General features: G+C 40.0%; 2 protein-coding genes across 4 annotated transcripts in view; one reads left to right on the top strand and one right to left on the bottom strand.

Moving 5' to 3' along the window:
* The window catches only part of LOC120862146 (multifunctional protein ADE2), a 40,091-nt gene that overhangs the window by 11,965 nt on the left and 4,322 nt on the right, over window positions 1-23,804 (bottom strand). The window contains exons 2-8 of one of the 3 annotated variants that reach the window (XM_040238263.1): window positions 23,353-23,439; window positions 21,425-21,856; window positions 13,108-13,179; window positions 11,670-11,735; window positions 9,049-9,185; window positions 4,499-4,565; window positions 473-670 (exon numbers count right to left, since the gene is read on the bottom strand). In XM_040238263.1, the coding sequence (XP_040094197.1) occupies window positions 473-670; window positions 4,499-4,565; window positions 9,049-9,185; window positions 11,670-11,735; window positions 13,108-13,179; window positions 21,425-21,856; window positions 23,353-23,439 (1,059 nt within the window). Of the gene's footprint in view, window positions 1-472; window positions 671-4,498; window positions 4,566-4,721; window positions 4,858-5,019; window positions 5,120-9,048; window positions 9,186-11,669; window positions 11,736-13,107; window positions 13,180-21,424; window positions 21,857-23,352; window positions 23,440-23,804 lie in introns of those variants that run through there. The other 2 variants (XM_040238264.1, XM_040238265.1) reach the window with 2 other exon arrangements.
* PPAT (phosphoribosyl pyrophosphate amidotransferase) overlaps window positions 5,218-23,804 on the top strand; it is a 38,260-nt gene continuing 19,673 nt past the window's right edge. The window contains exon 1 of the mRNA XM_040238267.1: window positions 5,218-5,520. Within this exon, the coding sequence (XP_040094201.1) occupies window positions 5,393-5,520 (128 nt within the window). The 5' untranslated portion in view covers window positions 5,218-5,392. The remainder of the gene's footprint in view (window positions 5,521-23,804) is intronic.

Below are 23,804 nucleotides of genomic sequence, written 5' to 3'. Positions count from 1 at the left end.
GAGATCGGAGTGGTGTGTGTGACAGGTGAGTCACTTGCTGTTGCTGCTGCTAAGTCACTTCAGTCGTGTCCGACTCTGTGCGACCCCAGAGACGGCAGCCCACCAGGCTCCCCCGTCCCTGGGATTCTCCAGGCAAGAACACTGGAGTGGGTTGCCATTGCCTTCTCCAATGCATGAAAGTGAAAAGTGAAAGTGAAGTCACTCTCAGTTGTGTCCGACTCCTAGAGACCCCATGGACTGCAACCTACTAGGCTCCTCCGTCCATGGGACTTTCCAGGCAAGAGTACTGGAGTGGGGTACCATTGCCTTCTCCGGTGAGTCACTTACCTGCTTCCTAAAACAACCGGAAAAAAAAAATCTACTGGTAATCAACATCTTATTAGCCCAAATAATGTTATTTCTCAATAAAAAGGACCGGTAAGTATACGTGAGAGAGACCACAAAGAGGGAGGCTACTGGGAGAGCCACTCACCTGCTTCTTGTAACAACTGAAAAATACAGCTGGTAATTTTATTTGAGATTGCAGCTTTTCCTTCAAGGTGATTCTTTCTGGCTGCGTTTCCTGCTGTAATCTGGTCCTTGGACTGCAGGAGGACTCTTCCTGGACTATCCAACAATTCATAGACTTCTTTTGTTTTACCCTCATAGAGTTTCTTACCAATCTTCAGTACTGTGGAAATAAAATGGAAACATCAGATTTGAGGAAATATCATGTAAAAGATAATTGAGCAGATTAAATTATCTAGAATGATGAATCAGTATGCATACAGAGCAATCAAATAATTTTAATAAAAAATTAACTCATCTGCATAGATCCTTATACCCTACAAAGTATTTTCAATGCATCATCACACTTCATCCATACAATTCTGTCAAGAATTACAATTATGCAAATTATCATACAGATTAGGAAACTAAGTACCAAAAAGGTAGATGCCACATAGTTAAGAAATGGCAGAGCCAGAAAAAAACCTTAAGTCTCCTGACATCTAATGGTATGTTGTGGTCTTTCCATTGTCAATTTGTCTCTCACAGTAGAACTGAAGTAGAATTAGTTAAGATACATTAAAATTAATGTGACAACACTAGTAATTTCATATATACACTCATAATACAATTAACTAAAATAGCTTGCAGGAGGAAAAATGCTCTATTTTTCCCGATTTCTGTTTCCATGGCAAGCAAAATGGGCAAGTTCAGCCAGATGGTCTTCTTGATTTCAAGTCAATGTGCAAGAGGAGCCACCTCCATCCACTGCAGTCAACCGACCTGGAAGCACTTCTATTTTCCAATCCTGCTTCCCTGCTTCCCTACCCCCCACCCTTGAACCCCTCTCCTCACTAACAGTTATAGAAAACTGTGAGAAGTAAGGACAAGAGCATCCAATTGATGCAAGTCATCAGACTTAAAGAAAAGTAGACTTTGGTCATTAGAATGACTTTGTTGAAGATCAGGGATAATGGAAGTTTAAGGACTTAAAATTTCCAAGAGGAGAAATCACCACCCCTCATTCTTCCAAAACACTGACTTATTCTCAGCATCTGCAATTTTTCAGTGTCCATGTGCCAGGTACTAAGGATGTGACAGTAAACCACGTTCCTGCTCTCAAGAGGCCAGAGTCTGAGAGAAGCTGAAATTAACCATCATAATAAATATAATGTGAGAAATACACAGACTACGGGATCACAGGTTCACAGCAGGACCACTTAACCTAACCTCTATCATCTAGAACAAAGTGAGGGTTAGGCTGAGATCTGAGGAACGGTCAAGGGGTAGGGAGTGGCAGTGAATGAAGACCAGGGGGTGAGAGTGCATGGCAGAACTTCAGCAAATTTGCAACACTGCGTGTGTGTACACTCGTGCCGGGCAGAGAAGGGGCTGGGGGCAGCAGCTTAGAAGTCGAGAGGAACTGGACATGGAACAACAGACTGGTTCCAAATCAAGAAAGGAGTTATGTCAAGGCTGTATATTGTCACCCTGCTTATTTAACTTATATGCAGAGTACATCATGAGAAACGCTGGGATGGATGAAGCACAAGCTAAAATCAAGACTGTCAGGAGAAATATCAATAACCTCAGATATGCAGATGACACCACCCTTATGGCAGAAAGTGAAGAAGAACTAAAGAGCCTCTTGATGAAAGTGAAAGGGGAGAGTGAAAAAGTTGGCTTAAAGCTCAACATTCAAAAAACTAAGATCATGGCATCTGGTCGCATCACTTCATGGGAAATAGACGGGGAAACAGTGTCAGACTTTATTTTTCTGGGCTCCAAAATCACTGCAGATGGTGACTGCAGCCTTGAAATTAGAAGACACTTGCTCCCTGGAAGAAAAGTTATGACCAACTTAGACAGCATATTAAAAAACAGAGACGTTACTTTGCTAACAAAGGTCAGTCTAGTCAAAGCTATGGTTTTTTTCCAGTGGTCATGTATGGATATGAGAGTTGGACTATAAAGAAAAGCTGGGCACGGAACAATCGATGCTTTTGAACTGTGGTGTTGGAGTAGACTCTTCAGAGTCCTTTGGACTGCAAGGAGATCCAATCAGTCCATCCTAAGGGAAATCAGTCCTGAATGTTCATTGGAAGGACTGATGCTGAAACTCCAATACTTTGGCCACCTGATGTGAAGAGCTGACTCATTGGAAAAGACCCTGATGCTGGGAAAGATTGAAGGCCCGAGAAGGGGACGACAGAAGATGAGATGGTTGGATGGCATCACCGACTCAACAGACATGGGTTTGAGTAAACTCCAGGCATTGGAGATGGACAGGGAGGCTTGGCATGCTGCAGTCCATGGGGTTGCAAAGAGTTGGACACTACTGAGTGACTAAACTGAACTGAGAACCCTAACTTCTGTAATCTCTAAATCCTCCTCTCAGGCTTCTGACATGCTCTTCTGAAGGCCCCAAACACTGTTTCCTCCCCTTCCATTCCACTACTCATCCTTCAGGTCTCACAAGCCATGCTGGTTGAGTTTAGACCTTATCCTAAGAACAACCATAAAGCTTAACCACAGCAGTAAAATGGCAGATGTCTGTTACAAAGACCATTATGGCTGCTGTGTGGAGAATGAGATGAGGCAGGGGTGGGTGGAAGAAAACTACCGAATGACAGGCCAGTTAGGATGCTGCAGCAGCAAGCCAGGTGACAAATAACCTGGGCTAAAGAAAAAAGAAGTGGGATCAGACTCAAGCTATTTAAAAGGTAAAAGTTTTAATAACAATTGAATCAATATGGGAAATATGGAAAGTTAACGATGGTGCCTAGGTTAGAAGTCTGTACCCAATGCTATTCCCTCTCAATTTAGTTGAATCGGCATTTCTTTATTTATGGCCATACCACTGTGGCTTGTGGAATCTTAGTTTGCCAAACTGCCCCCTGCAATGGAAGTATGGAGTTCTAACCACTGGGCCATTAGGGAATCCCCTGAATCATTATTTATTACCTAATTGCTTTTCTATCCATTAATAGAAATAACATCATAGAAGACAATTGCTACCAGTGCCAAAATGCTTGCTATAAATTCATAGATGAATTCAGAAGAGGCTGATGAGGACTGAGAATAATACACGGAATTGAAATTTAAGAGTACTGAAAGCTACAGAACTTCCGCCAAGAGATAAGAACCTCTAAGATGGTGCTGTCCAATAAAGGACAGCCACTAGCCACAGGTGCCTACGAAACATTTGAAATGTGGCTACTCCAAATTGAGATGATGTAAGTGTAAAATACACAGTGGATTTCAATATTTTTTTAAAAACTCGCAAAAATCACAATTTTTATATTGATTATGCGTTGAAATGGTACTACTTTGGATACAGTTTATCAGTAAAAATAGCACAAACTATCTTTCCTGAGGATCCTCATCACGCCTGAACAAAGCGATTATAAATATGTAACATGATAACTGCAAAGTGAAGCAAGAAACTTTTTTTGCTTGGTGGTTTTGAAAAGAGTCGGACACGACTGAGCGGCTTCACTTTCACTTCACTTTTAAACTGTCATTGGCATAAAATGGCTAAAAACAAAGTCTCGACAGGAAATAGAAAATTTTTCAGAAGGTTCAGTTATTAACTTTCTGAAACAGGTTATTATTAACCTAAAGGGAAAAGCAAGACTTTGGTTTCGGGAATCAACATTAGATGTTCCTGCGTTTGTTTTGCAATACCTATTGATTGCAAACGTAATTTGCAGGTATCTCTCTAGCTTCTGGCCATCTCTCGTTCCAATGACCCTTTGCGCCTTTTCCTCATTCCATGAGAAGTTCTGGATGTTACAAAAAGTTCGGAGGCCCCGGAGCGCTTTGTTTCCAACGCACTGCTCTGCAGCATCAGGGCCACGTGCCCGCGCAGTGGCCTAGAGAAGCGGGTGCAAGGAGACTGGGCACAGTCCGGGGAAGGATGCCGTGGGGAGCCAGGGAGAGCGCACAGGCCAGCGTGAGAGAGGTGGGAAGACTGTGGAGTCCCAACTCCTGCGGACGCCAATTAACTCACCTTCGACTGCCGCCATTGTCCGGAGTGGTCTGGGGGTTTCGGCCGCGTTGGGAAGAGACGCAGGACTCTGGAAAAAGAAGAGAGATCACACAGGCTCACGCGGCGGGGGAGCGAGGCACCGCCCACAGACACGCCCCTGGCAGGGCCGCGTGACTCATAGCGCCCCCTCCGGGTCTCTTCGAACATCGCCGCGGCCCCGGAACATCGGGGGTCCCTAACCTACCGAGAGGAACTTGGACTCCGGAGCAAGGCTTCCCGCCGCGCAGGCGCAACGACGCGGGCCCCCCCCCGCCCCGCCCCGCGCGGGCGCAGTTCCTGGAAAGAGGAGAAATGGCGCGCACTGGCGGCCCTTCCCCACTTTACTGCCGCTCGCTGACCCGGCCCCCTCCTCGCCAGAGAGAGCGGCTCAGAAGTTGGAGCATACCAAGTAGTGACGGCTTAGGGGAAAGCATATGAGGAGGGACATACAAAGTGTATATCCTCTGGGAGAGAAATGACATTAACCCCGTTAGTTCCATTACCTCCGTCTTGGGTGCTAGAAAATAACGGAGAGTTGCACTTGCGGAAAAATTATCCTCCCTCAGGGCTCAGGGGGAGGGCTAGCTCCACCCCCACAGAGCCCGTGACTCCTCCCCTCAACCCCCGGGCCTCGCCCTCCGTCCTCGCTCATTGGCGGGCCCGGAGGGGCGGGGCAGAGTGGCGGGGGCGGGGGGCGACAAATCCCTCTCACTTAGGGGAAAGCACGCGCCGCCGCAGTAGCGAGGGTCGAGCTGCTGCGAAGGAAGCGGATTTCCCCGGCCGGAGCTTCGGAGGCTTGCAGGCCGAACAGTCTACTGGTTGGTGCTTAGACCCCTGCCGCGGCGGCGGGTCCCACCACGTGCTTTCGGCGGCGACATGGAGCTGGAGGAGTTAGGGATCCGAGAGGAATGTGGCGTGTTCGGGTGCATCGCCTCAGGAGAGTGGCCCACGCAGCTAGACGTGCCACATGTGATCACTCTGGGACTCGTGGGGCTGCAGCACCGGTGAGCGACTGGGTGAGGGGTGGGGATGGCGGCTCCTGTTCTCCATCTGCCCGATCCGCTTCCCGCGGCCGGAGTTGGCGATCTCGCGGGCGCCTGAGGACCAGGGGCCGGACCTCTCTCTTACCTGGACTGGTACCTTCCTGTGGCATCCACCAGATTGCCAAGGCGTGCGCCGGGGCTCTCTTGTCTCCCTGGACTTAAGCCTGTCCCCCGCCACCCTTAACGGTCTTTAGGGGCTTTCCGCGCTCCGGGTGTAGTGCACCCTTCCTGGATCTGACCAGATTGTAAGGCTCCAGTCGGCTGGACTAGCCCAGTCGGGGTTCTTCCTCGTTTGCTTGCGCGTTTTGATCTCCCAGAGCCTGAAGCTGTTCTTGTGATTGAACTGTGTGGGGTGTTTGCTAGTCCTGGACCTACAATACACTTTGAGGTTTCGCGGGGAGCGTGCAACCACCACAGGCTTTTGTTTGCAAGAGCAGAGCTATTGGGCAGATGGTGTATTTGAACGAAGTCATAGCTATGGGAACGTAAGGATTCAAACCCGGGGAAGCTGAATCGGTTGATGTTCAAAAGGAACTACCGGTTCTAGATCTCATGAATTCCAACAGATAATAGTCCAATCACGGAGGAATAGTGAATGTGCAAAAAATTCTTTGATAAACATTTTAGATAATGAATGAAAAGATTAGTAGTAAGGAAATGCCAAAACAATTCCCTTCTTTAAAAGAGGGAGAGAGCCTGTATGACAAGATACACACTGACTTTGAAAAACTGATAGATCCTTTGAGTTAAAAAATAACTTTGCTTCTGTGATCTTTCCATTTCCTACTAACTGAACTAAGTTTTAATATAAACAGTTTTCTTAAGGGTAAGAAATATAAACCTAAGTCTGACATCACTGAAAGTATTACAGTTTCTATAAGAGGATACCTCAGCAACAACTTCTACAACAGTTAAGGAACTTGGTGATAAGCACTTATCAGCAATATGGGAGAAATATGTATAAATGCATTCCGAATGATTTGCTTTCCCTCCACCAAACTTAAAGTAGAAGTAGGCTTTTTGCTTTTTTCAGGATCCAGAATAGTTGGGTTTGAGTTATATTCCTTGTTTACTAAAAGCTGAGAGTAATTTAGAATTCTAGGATGAATCAAAAAGAATATTTTTAATTTGAATTAATTTTGGATAATTGTGGGTTGACCATAATAGAGATCTTATTTTAAAATACATTTATGTTATTTAAGGATTATATATATAATCCAAGGAAAAACTAAAAGCTATTCATATGGTACTCCATAACACCATGAGTTTATAACATTCTTCAGAGAAGTTATTTTGGATATCCTATCATGGGAAGAGGTGTACAAACACAAGGGATCTTTAGAGTTGCCTGGTGGTCTGTGAGGGAGATAGGAAACTGACCTTGAGGTTTTTTTTTAACTATTTACTTTTTTAGTTAACTCAGAAAGTTCATCCCCAAGATCTCCTATTTAAATGTGTGTGTAAAGAAAAGGAGGGTGATTTTTTTTTATGAATAACTTTATTCCTAATTATATGCACCTTTCTACAGTTGCTTTTAATTGAAAGAATTAATGAAATTAGATAATATTGATACAAGCTAAGGGCAAGAATGATGTGGAGATCATTTGGCCACCTGATGTGGAGAGCTGACTCGTTTGAAAAGACTCTGATGCTGGGAAAGATTGAGGGCAGGAGAAGGGGACGACAGAGGATGAGATGGTTGGATGGTATCACCGACACAATGGACATGGGTTTGGGTGGACTCCGGGAGTGGTGATGGACAGGGCGGCCTGGCGTGCTGTGGTTCATGGGGTCACAGAGTCGGACACAACTGAGCGACGGAACTGAACTGAACTGAAGGGCAATAAAAATGTGATTACTACTTGATGATAGAGAAAACTAAATGGATTCTATCAGGCTGCTTATTTGACAGAGCAAGTATTTGCTAAACTGTGGTGTTGAAGATTGACCTTGTGATACTTTCAGTAATAGTGGCAAAAAACTCAATAGCTTCTGGAGAAGAAAGGTATAAGTGGAAAACCATTTAAATTTGCCTTGTGTAGGCATAGGATCTGGAGAAGGCAATGGCACCCCACTCTAATACTCTTGCCTGGAAAATCCCATGGATGGAGGAGCTTGGTAGACTGCAGTCCATGGGGTCACTAAGAGTCAGACACGACTGAGCGACTTCGCTTTCACTTTTCACTTTCATGGTTGGAGAAGGAAATGGCAACCCACTCCAGTGTTCTTGCCTGGAGAATCCCAGAGACGGGGGAGCCTGGTGGGTTGCCGTCTCTGGGGTCACACAGAGTCGGACATGACTGAAGTTACTTAGCAGCAGCAGCAGCAGGCATAGAATCATTAAGATTCTTTGAGAGCACTGGTTCTTGCCCATAATCCTATCCAATTCACAGTTTTAAATTAGCAAAAGTCCTCACACATTAGGGGAACTGATTCTAAGAATATAAAACTTCTTTATATCTAGAAGATGAAATCTGCTGCTGTAGGGGTGAAAGATTAAGAAAGAATGTTTTTAATAGAATGGATAACAACATGGTCCTCCTGTATAGCACAGGACACTATGTTACATATCTTGTGATACCATAATGGAAAAGAATATGAAAAAGAATGTTTGTTATAAATATAGCTGAATCACTTTGCTATACAGCAGAAATTAACATTGTAAGTCAACTGTACTTCAATAAATTTTCAAAAAATGTTTTCATTTGACAGTAAATCAAGGAATGTCAAAATTTGAAGCCTAGATAGGTTGTTATAATTTAGTATAGAATTAGTTATATACAGTGTACATTGGCAGGTGGTGGTCTGTTGCAGAAGGTTCTAGAAACTAAAATGTCTATCACTTTTGCATGGTTTTTGGTTCTCTCTTAGGCATAGATATTTAGTGTCAGGGATGACAGAACCCCTGAATGTTGTGGTGTTATGTATTTTATGTATAAAAACAAATGGAATATCAATTACTAGATAGTCATGCACTGGATGCTTAATCCAGATGGGTTCATCCAGAAGTCCTTCTTTTTTAGTAGTCTGGCTATTTGCAGATTTATACCATTGCTCTGCTTTCTGTCAAGGGGCAATTTTCAGTGTTAAGCTAATTGGTTGTCCTCTTCAGCTATAAAGCTGTCTGTGTGTGCTTGTTCATGCCAGATAAATATAATCAAGTACTTTTTTGGGCCTGAAAACATCAATGAGTTCTGAGGTTTGCAGGTTGGAACAAACCATACACCCCATTGTAAATTAGAGATCTTTATCTTTAAAGATCTCTCACAGTTAATGGAGACTAGAATGACATGGACATATTTGAAGATTCCATAAAAGGAATTACTAAAATTTCAGACATTTACCACATGAATCACCTAGTTAGCCTTTCCTTAGTTAGTTAGGGGATGAAAATGCCCTTCAAGTGAATTATCATTTTCCTGTGTTAGGAATTTAACCCTACAACTGGGAAACATTTTCATACCTTTTCTAAAAATTTATGACATTTACCTGATGAAGTTGGGTCACGTAGGGAGTCTCCTGACTGCAAAAATATTCTGAAGAATCTTTTGGTTCTGTTGTTCTTTGAGAAAACTGATTTGCAGCCGTCTCAGAAGCAGTTTTCTTAAGAGATACGGATGCTGGTTCTGCAAAAAGTATATAACGAATCACTAGAAAGGCACTTGGGAGGTAGAGGGCAGGGATGCACTCAGACAAACCTATGGAATTTGTTCCCAGTTGTCTTCATTTAGTTTGTTGGGAAACCAAGGAGTAGATTATCAGAGAACTTGCTTTGAATTGCCATATTAAGGCTGGGGTTAACTTTTTTGATTTTTATCTCTTAGAAATAATAGCCAAACATGTTATATTCCTCTAGTGTTTTACATTCCCTTAGTTGGAAAAGTGACTTACCCCCAAAGGATCTTAAGGTACTACTGATTTGTCCATCTGGCGAGTGTTGGGAACAGCCTCTTTAACAGAAGACTTGAAGTCTACCAGGTTTCCTAGTAATAGTTTGATCTTGGGAAAGTCTCCTAATTTCTGACTCTGTTTCTCACCTCTTGGGCTAGACGTGTATATTTTAAAGGTCCGGTGCACAAATTCAGTGCATTGGGAAGGATACTTTTGTGTGGTTAATCCTTAGCAGTTTCCCTTTTCAGTCGTACATCCATTAAAGGGCATTGAGAGAAGGAAAACATGAGGCAACTCATCTGATTTGTAATTTATGTCAAAAAATGGAGAATAAAATTTTCAGCTTTCATGAGATATAAGTGTTGTTGGGCAGGGTTGGGGAACAGTGGAGTCCTGCTATTTTTTAATACTTTATTCGAAAAATATTTGTTGAGCTCTTCCTGTGTGTATGCAAGCCCCTGTGGTTGACACTGGGAATTCTGTACTACACGAGGCTGATGGTCCCTGCCCCCACAGAGAGGCAGTAGAGCAACTGGTCCAACAGAGCAGACTTGTTCATGCCTCCATTTCCTCCTCTGTAAATGGGGATAATGGTATCACTTACCTCATAGAGTTGTAGTAGGGATTAAATGTATTAATATATAACGTGCTTAGAACACTACCTGGATATATGCATACCCTGTGACCCTGCATCCCACTCCTGGGTGTGTACTTAACAGAGATGCATACATATGTTTATTGGGAGACATGCACAGGAGTTTGTATAGCAACATTATTCTTAGTAGCCCCAATCTGGGAACATTGGATAGAGAAGGTAGAGAGATGTATGTTCCTATTATGGAATATTCTATTGCAGTAAAAAAGAACAAACTCCTGCTGCAAGTAAAATCATGGATGACTCTCAAACAATGCTGTGTGAAAGAAGCTTGACATTACAAAATACATACTAAAGGAAAAGACAATTGTATGATTCTGTTAATAAAACTAGCCTATGGTAATGAACACTGATAACTTTTACGAGGGCTCACAGGCTTCCCAGGTGCTGCTAGTGGTAAAGAACCCACCTGTCAATGCAGGAGATGTAAGACATGCAGGTTTGGTGCCTGAGTTGGGAAGATCCCCTGGAGGAGGGCATGGAAACCCCCTCCAATATTCTTGCCTGGAGAATTCCATGGACAGAGGAGCCTGGCAGGCTGCAGTTGATAGGGTCACATAGAGTCAGACACAACTGAAGCGACTTAGCATGGACGCATGGGGGCTAACAGGATAATTAATGAAGTGGGGGGGGGTCTTTAGGGTGCTGGTAGTGTTTTATATCTTGATTTGAGTGGTAGGTGCACAGGTGTCTTTACTTTGTAAAAACTGACGTCTTCAACTATTTATGTGAACTCAAGACAATTAGATCAATTATAAATCTATAAAATGCTAAAGTTGGATTATCTTAGCAATCTAGAGAGACGCGGTCATTTGCTCCATGTTGAATTTTAAGGGTAAAGAGAAACTAGAAAAATTAGGTTTTCTGTTTCTCAGACCAGTGCCTTTTCTTATATTCTGTGTTTTTCTTTATGCTATATTATATTAGGTTGGGCTTCCCAGGTGGTGCTAGTGGTAAAGACATTGCCTGCCAGTGTAGGAGATGTAAGAGACACAGGTTTGATCCCTGGGTCAGGAAGATCCCCTGGAGGAGAGCATGGCAATCCACTCCAGTATTCTTGCCTGGAGAATCCCATTGACAGAGGAGCCTGGTGGGCTACAGTCCATAGGGTCACACAGAGTCAGACATGACTGAAGACACTTAGCATGCACCCACATTATAAGTAACCTTTTCTGTTACTTATAATAGGTCAGTTTGGAATGACAGCTTCATAATTAGCTGGCTTCTCGGTTTTTGTAGAATTACTAAAAAGTTATGGCCATTGTTAGTTACCTTTGGAGAAAAGCAAAATTCAGAACTTACTAGTTTGTGGGGGTTTTCCTTTTACATCCTAGTATTCTAATGGCAATCACAGAAAAGTGTAGAAATTTGAGGTGGGAAAGTTTCTGTTTACTTTGTTACTTTCACTCTTAATAAGCTATGAAAGAAATAATTTGTCAGCATTTCTTGCTCTCACACAGCTCAAACAATAGTCTTGATTTGTCAAGGACAAGAATAAACATCTATCAGGAAAAAGCTACAGAAGTTTTAACGTGGGAAAAGTTGGCATATCTCAGACTCTTACCATCTTCAAGTGCTTTTCTCTTGATGCTCAAAGTTCTTGGGTTTTTGGTATGATTTTCAAATAATTCTTAAAGAAGAGAACACAGGAAAAGAGTCATTATATGACATCGTCTAAAAGTGCATTAGTTTTCAAGCATTCAAATATACTACAGTTAGAATATTTAAGTGATTGGACAGATGAAAGAGTTTAAGAATTAGGAATATTTTGGTATTGCTGCTGCTGCTGCTAAGTCACTTCAGTCGTGTCCGACTCTGTGCGACCCCATAGACAGCAGCCCACCAGGCTCCCCTGTCCCTGGGATTCTCAAGGCAAGAACACTGGAGTGGGTTGCCATTGCCTTCTCCAGATTTTGGTACTAATTTTTGCTAAATCTTTAGGAAAGACTTGAAAAGAAATTGAAATTCTTCACTTAATAGGTATGTGGTTTATAATAATTTAGGGAACCATTTGAACATAAAATAGTATTAGGAATTTATTATTGAATTTTTTGCTAAGTTAAATGCAAAGAGGAAAGTTTATAGAATTTTCACTTTAAAAAGTCTAATTCCAAGGTTACATAGTAACCTTGTTTCCATTTGGCAGTTCTGAGAGATGGTTGTCTTAGGAGGCCATCAACTTCATAAAATCTCATTTTTCTTTGAGGGTTGACATTTTTCTTTTGAAAAACTCTGTATTCATAATTTAAAATTTTTGTATTTGGTATGATATTGTTTGGGCTTCCCTGGTGGCTCAGAGGGTAAAGTGTTCAGTCTCTTTGTCTATTCCAAACTGCATTCATCTTCTGGCAATTTCCTCAAATATTTCTTTGTTTCTTGTGGCCCCTTCAAGCATTTGCTTAATTTTTTCATGAGACCATATGTTTATAAGTGCTCTGACCTCCTTGTCACACCAGTGTTTTCCAGCCTGTGTCACTCACTATTATAATCTGTAAATGACTTTTAGCATCTTCCAAAGGAATATGATTTCCTATGAATCAATATGATTCACAGTTATTCAAACTTAGATACATTCTGAGATACATTCTGTATTTCAGTATCATTCATTTAAAGCAAACTGGACTGATGTAAAGCATTGAGAATTTCAATATGAGGATCAAAATTTTTTTCATACATTCATATTCAAATATTTTAAAATAAGACAGATTAACCCCCAATATTAGTGAGAATAATTTAGCTGCTTTTCATCAACAGGTATCCTTGATTGCATATTTATGAATACAGAGTGTCTCGGTATTTACAGATTTTTTTTTTTTAGTAAGAAGTAGGAATAGACATTTCTTTACTCCCCTGCCATATACTCTACCAACTCAGGTATTCAATATAATGAGGCATTTTGGATCATCTATAGTAGACATCTTCCCTATAACTACTTCAACTGGTATATATTAGACTTTAAAAATCAAAAGTACATTTAAAATTCAACAATTTAGATCTCTTACCTGACCCAGGGATACCATGTGGTGCTGTGGGGCCACCCACCTCATCTGAGGCATTACTTGCAGTGTCTTCCTCTGTCAGAAAACAAAGAGAGCAGTAACTTCAGTGTTGTTCACAGAACCCTAATGTACTTCGGCAGGTGAAGACTGCACTGAAAACGCAGTAAGTCTGGATCCCAGCATCAAAAGTGTAACCTCAAAGCCAAGAACATTTGCCATCTTGAACCAGATTTGAAGATGGCCTTAGAGGATTCACCACCAACACAATGTTGGAAAGTAGTCTGCCTTAAAAGTCACAAGGCAAGAAGCTTGGTTTGAAAGTATGAAAGTGCTTTGTGACCTAATTTGCTTAACAGCTTTCACTGTTACATTTTAATGCTTGGCAAAGAGCTCTTACAGCTGTTTTTTTCATTCAGTCCTCATTGTAACTCAGAATAATCCTTATTGCAATACATGTAAAAGAACAAAAGACTCTAAAGTGGTTTTAGCAGTCTTCATACTGAGGTATTAAGCAGACAGTGATTAACATTTTAAGGAACTTAAAATGCTTAGCATGGTAAATGTAACAGGAATTTGTCCTGTTGGACCCGTATATGTTCAGGATGTTTACAACCCCACTGTTGGTAATTTGGGGAAAGCTCCTCCTCATATATGTATGTTGGATTGCTATGTTGAAGTATCACAATGTTATGGTAGTGTTCTTTTGTCTCAGCTGTACTTCCCTATACACTGGAAAATTTTTTAAGAATTCTATGTTATTAAGTATAGGTGTCTGTATAGTTACTTGCAATGATTATTCTGCAATTAGACAATGGTTTATGTTAATAACCTTCAGGCAAAAGTATAGACAGAGGGCTATAAGCATATTGCCGCAGTGGGTGTGTGAAGATGTACATCAGGGTAGGACCTCATCTTCTTATGGAGGACATGTTTGGACCAGGAGACTAGGACGAAGTTTAGCTTCTAGCACTATCAAGACTTCAAATGACAGGTTGTAGTCTAGAGCCATATCAGTTCAGTTCAGTTCAGTAGCTCAGTTGTGTCCAACTCTTCGCAAGCCCATGGACTGCAGCACGCCAGGCTTCCCTGTCCATCACCAACTCCCGGAGCTTGCTCAAACTTTTGTCCATTGAGTTGGTGATGCCATCCAACCATCTCATCCTCTGTCGTCCGCTTTTCCTGCCTTCAATCTTTCCCAGCATCAGGGTCTTTTCAAATGAGTCCGTTCTTCCCATCAGGTGGCCAAAGTATTGGAGTTTCAGCTTCAGCATTAGTCCTTCCAGTGAATATTCAGGACTGATTTCCTTTAGGATGGACTGGTTGGATCTCCTTGCAGTCCAGGGGACTCTCAAGAGTCTTCAACACCACAGTTCAAAAGCACTAATTCTTTGGCGCTCAGCTTTTCTTTATAGTCCAACTCTCACATCCATACATGACTACTGGAAAAACCATAGCTTTGACTAGACGGACCTTTGTTGGCAAAGTAATACCTCTGCTTTTTAATATGCTGTCTAGGTTTGTCATAGCTTTTCTTCCAAGGAGCAAGTGTGTTTTAATTTCATGGCTGCAGTCACCATCTGCAGTGATTTTTGGAGCCCAGAAAAATAAAGTCTGTCACTGTTTCCATTGTTTCCCCATCTATTTGCCATGAAGTGATGGGACCGGATGCCATGATCTTCGTTTTCTGAATGTTGAGTTTTAAGTCAACTTTTTCACCTCTTTCACTTTCATCAAGAGGCTCTTCAGTTCTTCTTCACTTTCTGCCTTAAGGGTGGTATCATCTGCATAGCTGAGATTATTGATATTTCTCCCGGCAATCCTGATTCCAGCTTGTGCTTCATCAACTGGGGGGTCCCTAATCTACTGTTTGTCTTTTAATTGAAATTTTTATTGAGATAATTATAGATTCACATAGAATTGTAAGAAATAATAACGATCCCTTCTACACTTTGCCTTCCATGATGGCTCAGTGGTAAAGAATCCATCTGCCAATGCAGGAGACATGGCCTCGATCCCTGGAGAAGGAAATGGCAACAAACTACAGTATTCTTGCCTGGAAAATCCCATGGACAGAGGAGTCTTGTTACAGTTCATGGGGTTGCAAAGAGTTGGACATGACTTAGTGACTACCATTTTATAAACCATAATATTCTGTTAATTCAAAGGCACATTGGTACAATCCCCCACTATGATTTAGGAATCTTGTTTGTACTCATCTATGAATGTGTGTGTGTGCACTTGCAGTATGTACTAAGTTCTCTCGTTAAGACAAAAAACAAAAAGACACTTGTACCACTAGAAATTCCAAAGGTTTTGAAACTCTGTGCCAGGAGCTAGGGGCAAAGACCAGCCATTAGCTTTATTTTGTCACAGCTTTTTAAAAGATTATTAAAGTATAAACAGTAAGAATTATAGAAATTATACTTTTTAAATTAACAAGTAGACTGTTTAAATTTATCAGCTTACCTATGTCTGAGCTTTTTAATTTTTTAAAAGTTCTCAACGTTGTTTCATATGACTAAGGTACATTAATTTATATAATAATTTTACTGCTGGGCATCCTGGGTAACTCAGTGGTAAAGAATCTCCTGCCATGCAGGAGACGCAGGTTCAATCCCTGGGTCAGGAAGATCCCCTGGAAGAGGAAATGGCAACCCACTCCAGCATTTTTGCCTGGAAAACCCCATAGACAGAGTAGCTTGGCGGGCCACAGTCCATGGGGTTTCAAAGTGAGCACAGTTTTACTCCTAAGATTATTCAAATGTATGCAAAATATACAGAAGTAATTAAATATTCCATTTTAAAGAAAACTACAGACGAATCTTCAGTCTATTAAAAGAAATAAATGAATTGGAGAAAACAAGATGCTTGGCACAACTGAGATACTAACAATAGATACTTGAATGCCCTCTGCTGGCCATCATGTTGCTAATTTTTGTTAAATTGCCAGGATAGTGAATATTTTCGTTTTGTAAATACATTATACTACAGCCAAAAGGAAAATAAAACTCTTTTCCTTTTGATTATTCTTAAAAGAGCCATGTAGCCTTTCACATAGGATTTTTGGACTGATGATAAGGGCGGCCTCTAATAGAATATATGTGCCCATCTCTGGGGTTGCAAAGAGTCAGACATGACTTAGTGACTGAACAACAAACCACCGCTTGGAGCCAGAGTTGATCTACCTGTGACTGTCTTATACTAGAAAGCAGTGACTTTGGCCTGATTACCAAGGTATTGAAGTATTCTACCTCATTTAAATCATTTTAGGAATAGATTTTAGGAATCAATTAGGAATTGAAAAATCAGTGAACAAATGGGCAAATTTAATTCAGATAACTATTACGTCTACTACTGTGGGCAAGAATCCCTTAGAAGAAATGGATTAGTCCTCATAGTCAGCGAAAGAGTTCAAAATGCAGTACTTGGGTGCAATCACAAAAATGACAGAATGATCTCAGTTCATTTCCAGCACAAGCTATTCAACATCACAGAAGTCCAAGTCTATGCCCCAGCCACTAAAGCCAAAGAAGCTGAAGTTGAATGGTTCTATGAAGACCTACAAGACTTTCTAGAACTAACATCAAAAAAAGATGTCCTTTTCATCATAGAGGATTGGAATGCAAAAGTAGGAAGTCAAGAAATACCTGGAGTAACAGGCAAGTTTGGCCTTGGAGTACAGATTGAAGCAGGGCAAAGGCTAACAGAGTTTTGCCAAGAGAACTCACTGATTGTAGCAAACACATTCTTCCAACAACACAAGAGATGGCTCTACACATGGACGTTACTGGATGGTCAACACTGAAATCAGCTTGATTATATTTGCAGCCAAAGATGGAGAAGCTCTATACAGTCAGCAAAAACAAGACCAGGAGTTGACTGTGGCTCAGATTATGTGCTGCTTATTGCAAAATTCAGACTTAAATTGAAGAAAGTAGGGAAATGCACTAGGCCATTTGGGTATGATGTAAGTCATATCCCTTATGATTATACAGTGGAAGTGACAAATAGATTCAAGGGATTAGATCTGATAGCCAGAGTGCCTCAAGAACAATGGATGGAGGTTTCTAACATTGTACAGGAGGCTGGGATCAAACCTTCCCAAAATAAAAAATTTGCAAGAAGGCAAAATGGTAGTCTGAGGAGACCTTACAAATAGCTGAGAAAAGAAGAGAAGAGAAAGGCAGAGGAGAAAGGGAAAGATATACCCATCTGAGTGGACAGTTCCAAAGAAAAGCAAGGAGAGATAAGAAAGCCTTCACTTTGCAAAGAAACGGAGGAAAACAATGGAATGAGAAAGACTAGAGATCTCTTCAAGAAAATTAGAGATACCAAGATATCATTTCCTTTTACTTATTGTAATAGAGCCTAAGTGTTCTATGATAATTCTCAGTGATTAGCTTCTTCATATTTCATTGGTCATACATTTTTTAAGTGATAATTTACTCGAAGTAGGTAATTTTCTCCTGACTGGAATCAAATTGAATCTAATGTGTTACTCTTTTCAGCCCTCTGCTGGTCTTATTCTCTAAAATCATGACACCTTGGCTATGCTTGATGATCTTCTCTAAAAATATAGGAGCTTGAATCCACTCTACAACATAATACTAAACCAAAATCTCCAGGGGTTCTAAGTTGGAAACTAATTAGTTATCCGGAATGTGGGGGTCCACAGCTCTAGCTGGATTTTTACTTGAAATAACAACAACAAAAAGAAGCAGCAGCTTAGTATACTTTTAAGATAGTAAAGTGTTACTTTTGGGGAGATCAGTTTTATGACCAAGTGTGAAGGTTAACAATATGGAGCAATGACAACTCCGATAACAATATTTATTAGTAAAATCTGTAAAAACAAAATGGGCTTCCCTGGTGGCTCAGATGGTAAAGAATCCATCTGCAATGAGAGAGACCTGGGTTCGATCCCTGGGTTGGGAAGATCTCCTGGAGGAGGGCATGGCAACCCACTCTAGTATTCTTGCCTAGAGAATCCTCATGGACAGAGGAGCCTGGCAGGCTACAGTCCATGGGGTCACAAAGAGTCAGACATGACGGAGCAACTAAGCACATAAAAACAAAATGAGCCGACCTCTGCCTATTGGCCTGATTTTTTCCTAAAGATAGATATCCATGTCTTTAAGCTTAACATAGTAGTCTTCCAAGTAGTGGACTAGCAATTTACAGATCATGAAGTATATATAAAGTGTTTTCTTACATATTTAGCTGCTGGGATCTATGTGGTTTTATACCTTTACTTTTATATTCATTTGAAAGTTTAAAATACCATTATTTCTAAAATGACTGTAAACATCCTATTTCATATTTTCTAGATATATTCCATACTACCATGTAAACGTACCATTTTTTAAAACCTGTCAGTTTACATCTGGCTTAATATTTTCCTTTTACATAAAAGAAGTTATACTGAGGTGCTGTGTATTTAAGTGAGTTCTCCAGAGGACTAATGAGCTTTAATCTTCTGAATTTTTTTGAAAAATCTTTAAAATTTTTTTCAGATTTAAAAATCATAAAAAATATTCTAAAGTTTTAAAACTTTTTTTCATGGAAATCTTTCTTATTAAACACTGTATGTGGTAATCTGATTTTAACTTCCAATGACAAAGGGTCATTGCAGTTATTCCTTTAGAATCCTTAGGAGCACAGAGTTTTGTTTACCTTTTTTGTCCCACTAGTCAGCTGCACATTCCTGTTTGGTTAGTCTCCTTAATTTCTCTCCATTTTCACCTGTCACTGAGTGTTCTAGCCGCTTTCCTTTCCTTCCATTGAGCTTTTTAATGTGAAGTTTGCCAAGACTGTGGGGCACCTGGTTTTTGGATCAGAATTGGTTTTTAAACTTTTCAGTGCTGCATGAAGCTTTGGACTGAAAGACTAGCACAAGGTCTATGATGGCTAGGCTTCTGCTTAGGAGCTTGGTCACCCCTCTTCCCTCAATTTTGTCTAAAAGGCAAACTATCAGAGAGGAAGCACACTCTGCATTCCCTAAGTGCCCTATATCACAGGGCAGTGGTTCTCAAACTTCAACATGTATCAGAATCACCTTAAATACATATTGGACTGCTGGAACTCACCCCACATTTCTGGTTCTGGAGGGGGCCCAAGAATTTGCATTCTGAATGAGTCCTAGGTGATGCCGATGCTACTACGAACAGCAGCCACAGGGAACTTCACTGTCATTAATAATTTCCACCTTCCATTTCTGCATTTTGGAAATGTGCATATTATCCAACAATACTGTATAATGTTATAACATGCTTGTATATGTTCTTATAATAACATGTTAGATGTTGCAGCTATTATATGATGTATATAATGGGTGTGTGTGCATTCAGTCATGTCCAACTCTTTGCAACACTATGGACTGTAACCCGCCAGGCTCCTCTGATTGAGATTTTTCCAGGCAAGAATACTGGAGTCAGTTTCCCTGCCCTCCTCCAGGGAATCTTCTTGACCTAGGGATCAAACCGATGTCTTTTGCCTCTGCTGCACTGGCAGGCGGTTTCTTTACCACTTAGCCACCTGGGAAGCCCAATGTATATAAGTATATTAAACCATCATAATACTGTAGGCCTCACCCTTATGACCTCATCTAAATCTAATTTTCTCCCAAAGGCCCCATCTCCAAATGTAGTAACAGTGGGGATTAGGGTTTCAACATATGAGCTTGGGAGTGACACAATTGAGTCTGTAGCAGCATCTTATAATAACATGTATTTCATTACATACACACACACATAAAAACAAGAATCTTGTTTTACCTGTGCAAGGGCTTTGTCTCATAACTGTCTCTCTTAGGTCTTCTGACATATTACTGACCAAGTCATCTTCAGCTGCATCTCCAGCAATAACTGTATAAATACAGTGGGATATATGGTGGTGTGTTTTTTTATTTTTAGAACTATATTTTAAGCTCTAATATAGTATTTTCCCTTTTAGAGTAGACTTGATACTAAAAACTGTGGTTGTTTATTTTTCTGTAGTTAGATTCCCCATCCTTAAACATATTTTAGTCTTAGGTCACTAAACATCTGGTGTTATCAGTCTCTAGCTAGGTGTTGACATAAAACTGACAAGATTATGCTCACGTGCATCTCCAGTAGTTACTGCATGAACACAATCATGCCATTGCTTTTGGGCTACTTGATCACTAGTTATTTTACATTTTAATTTCCATGGGGGAGATGTATAGTTCTCTAGCAGACCAGTTTCTTTCCTTGTCTACTAGTGAAACATTTTAGAATTTCTCACCACCATTTCCCAATCCTAACTCTTTGTCATTTCCCTCTTTTCCCACTCATACTTTTAGGAATTAGGACTTCATTCATGTTGATGTATGGCAGAAACTATCATCATATTGTAATTATCTGCCAATTAAGAATACAAATAAAAAGACAAGACTGTATCATTTAAGGCTGATATTAAGATCTAGAAACATTGTGGCCACTCGAGGTCTTTAATGACATCTCTTCCATTCCACCATTTTACATAGCAAGTCTGAAGGAGGTACTCCTGAGTTCAGAGTTCCACAGAGACTGAGGTAGAACTTGTATTTCCTGACTCCTGGCCTAGAACTCATGCAGTTTATTTCATGCAGTCATGTCTTTGTGTATATTGCATCTCAATTCTTTAGGTTAAACTCATTTTGAAGAATTTTATGATGTGTCCTAGGAGAACTCACATTCTCACAGGTTTTGTATTTTTCTGAGTTTTTCAATGCACTTTTTCTGTTTACTCACAATTTTACCACAACAGATATGAAAAAAATTTTTTTTAAATTTCTGCCATCAAGAATTTTATTTTTGCTTCTGTAACATTGGTCTTTTTAAACTTCTAGAAATCCAATTTTCTTTCCTTGTTTTGTGTAACTCTGTACCATTCTGTGTTCTGATCAAATTTGCATGAAATCTGTTTCATGATAAATTGAGCAGTTAGCTTGTTGAATCTCATTTAGTAAAACCTATTTACCTTAGACTGCTGCTGCTAAGTCGCTTCAGTTGTGTCCAACTCTGTGTGACCCCATAGATGGCAACCCACCAGGCTCCTCCATTCATGGGGTTTTCCAGGCAAGAGTACTAGAGTGGGTTGCCATTTCCTTCTCCAATGCATGAAAGTGAAAAGTGAAAGTGAAGTCGTGTCCGACTCTTAGCGACCCCATGGACTGCAGCCCACCAGGCTCCTCCGTCCATGGGATTTTCCAGGCCAGACTACTGGAGTGAGCTGCCATTTACCTTAGACTATATTCAGGTTATTGACATTTTTTAATAAGGTAGCATGATGTTCAGATTACTTTTCTTTGCTTTCCTACCTGTCTGATCCTCTTCCATCTTTACATGGGCACATCCTGTGGCTTGCTCTTCATCTTGGGATTCCTGTTGTGAGTTTTCTGTTTTCTTATGTCCCAGAATAGCATCCAGCTCAGTAAAAAATTTCATGCTTTTAGCCATTCCTAGGTCTCTAGCCGTTCTTACAATCTTGTATTCATGTTTTAAGTTTTTGTACTTTGTTCGGCACTGCTTCCAATCTCTCTCTATTCCAAGTTTCTGAAGCTTGGCAGCAATTTGTTCAAATATCCTTTTATTTCTCATTGTTCCCTCTAGTTGTTGTTGTATTCCTTGATCAGACCAGATGCCTATTAGAGCCCTGACTTCTGGCACAGTCCAGTGTTTTCCTCCTTCATTTGCTACAGTTGGAATGACAGTTGGATTATTAGGGGGTTCCATTATTGCCGTAGAGTCACCTGTATTGGGTGGGGAGGGAAAGAGATATATGGGTTACATATATCAGACAAGATAAATAACTGGATGCAACATTACTAAAGAAAGTAATTTTCTCTATGGGAGATGGAATGCAAATTGTAATATAGCTTTTGTCTTAAACTAGCTGGGAAATCAAAGTACAGAACGTGAATCTGTTCCTTATTGTGATGGTGACTGACTTTAATAAAGTTGTGTTTTTAATTAGTTACATCTTGATCATCTTTCTTTAGCATTTCTTTCTCTTCCATTCTGCTCCTTTAGTATGTGGGATTAATGTCCCACATTATATAGTGTATAGTGAAAGTTGAATATATAATTTTATAATATTTACTTCTTTAAAGCAATATAATTATGTATAAAACAGCTTGTTGAAGACAATTTTTCCATAAGTGTGAGCAATTTATCTCCTCCCTATGCCTTTTCTGTATCTAATGATTTCCATGTGCTCCATGTTAGAATCTCCTGGGGAAGCCTTTATAAACTACTGCCCCCATCCTTTATCCCCAGATTGTGATTCTAGTGTGCAGTTCAAGATTGAGAGCCAAGACTATTCATGAATGAAGGGCTTAGAAGAAGCACATTAATAATCAGTGCTTCTTAACTCTTTGTGAAAATAAAAAATGTCCGATTGGTTAAAGACCAAATGCCATTTTAAGAGAAGTATTATATCCTTTTAATGAAAAGAAATGTGCCAGAAATTTCATAATGCATTAGACAGAATGTATCCACTTAGTTATAAATCCTTTAATAACTTTGTGTTAGATCTCTGCACAGTTTTGCAACTCATTTTATGATAATGTCATTTCTTGACATTATAGTGGATATTTCACAACCATATTATTTTACTCAGATTTCATGTTTAATAAAAAGGTGGTTTGGACCTCAGCATCTATAACATTAGTCATTAAAAAAAAATACCATAGTATTTATCTGGGTACTGAGGTGCCTTATTTTGTGCTGTATTTAATGTCTTTGTTTTAAGATGGTTTTCATCTTAAATGTTAATTTAATTTTGAGATGTTCTTATTTAAAAAATTTTTAAAGATGTTTTAAGTTTAAGATTTTTTCATCTTAAATCAAGTGAGCACTTTTCCTCACTTGCATTAACTTTCAGTAAGAATTTATAAGCAAGAATGGGACTTATGTTGACTTTTTGTTGAATAAAATCATCCTTGACTTCATTATGGATTTTATATTATTTACTTTTCAAATGTAAAGGTCCACTTTTCTTAGCCTCCAGGATAGCTGAAGTCATATGCTCATTAAATATTAAGTACCACACTTACTATGTGTAATTTTGGCTATCAGATTCCTTACTGTATTTAAAGCATAAAGACTGGGGATTTGAAGCTAATATTTCCAAAGTATTTCTACCAGGAAAAAATCACCCATTTTCTCAGATTTGATATCATTCTTACTTTCCAATTTGATGTAGATCATTTTCATTATATTTTTGAGCAGCCTGTACCATACCTACCTAGTTCCATTGGTCTGACTTGAGAAACCAAAAGTAAAGGATTTCCTGAGATGTCTTCCTTGTCTTCTGATATAACTGACATTTTGCCTGAAAAGAGAGAATTCCGTTTAGAAATAAGTGCCAAGGAAAATTAAAATTGGATTAACAACTGATAACGCTAATAGTTTTAGTTGAATATGATCATATTCACGAAGGATCATAGATTTATGATAGATGTTTTTAAAAATAGTGGTATAATATGGTTTAAATATCTATGTATATAAAGAGAAATCTAACTTCCTCCATTCTGTTCTGACATTTTGAGCATCCCCTAGCACTGAAGTTTCTGAGAATGGTCGCAGTTAGTTTTCAAGTTAAACTATGTCTTAAAGTGAGATATTTTTTCATTTTTGTATTTTAGGTGCCTCAACATAGTAGGCCCTTTAAGTGATACTAGTAATGTGAAAGAGAAA

This window comes from Oryx dammah, unplaced genomic scaffold (assembly GCF_014754425.2).
Source record: "Oryx dammah isolate SB20612 unplaced genomic scaffold, SCBI_Odam_1.1 HiC_scaffold_3, whole genome shotgun sequence".
Lineage (NCBI taxonomy): Eukaryota > Metazoa > Chordata > Mammalia > Artiodactyla > Bovidae > Oryx > Oryx dammah.
Note: the sequence above shows the minus strand (reverse complement) of the source record. Positions and strands in the feature narration are given on the sequence as shown.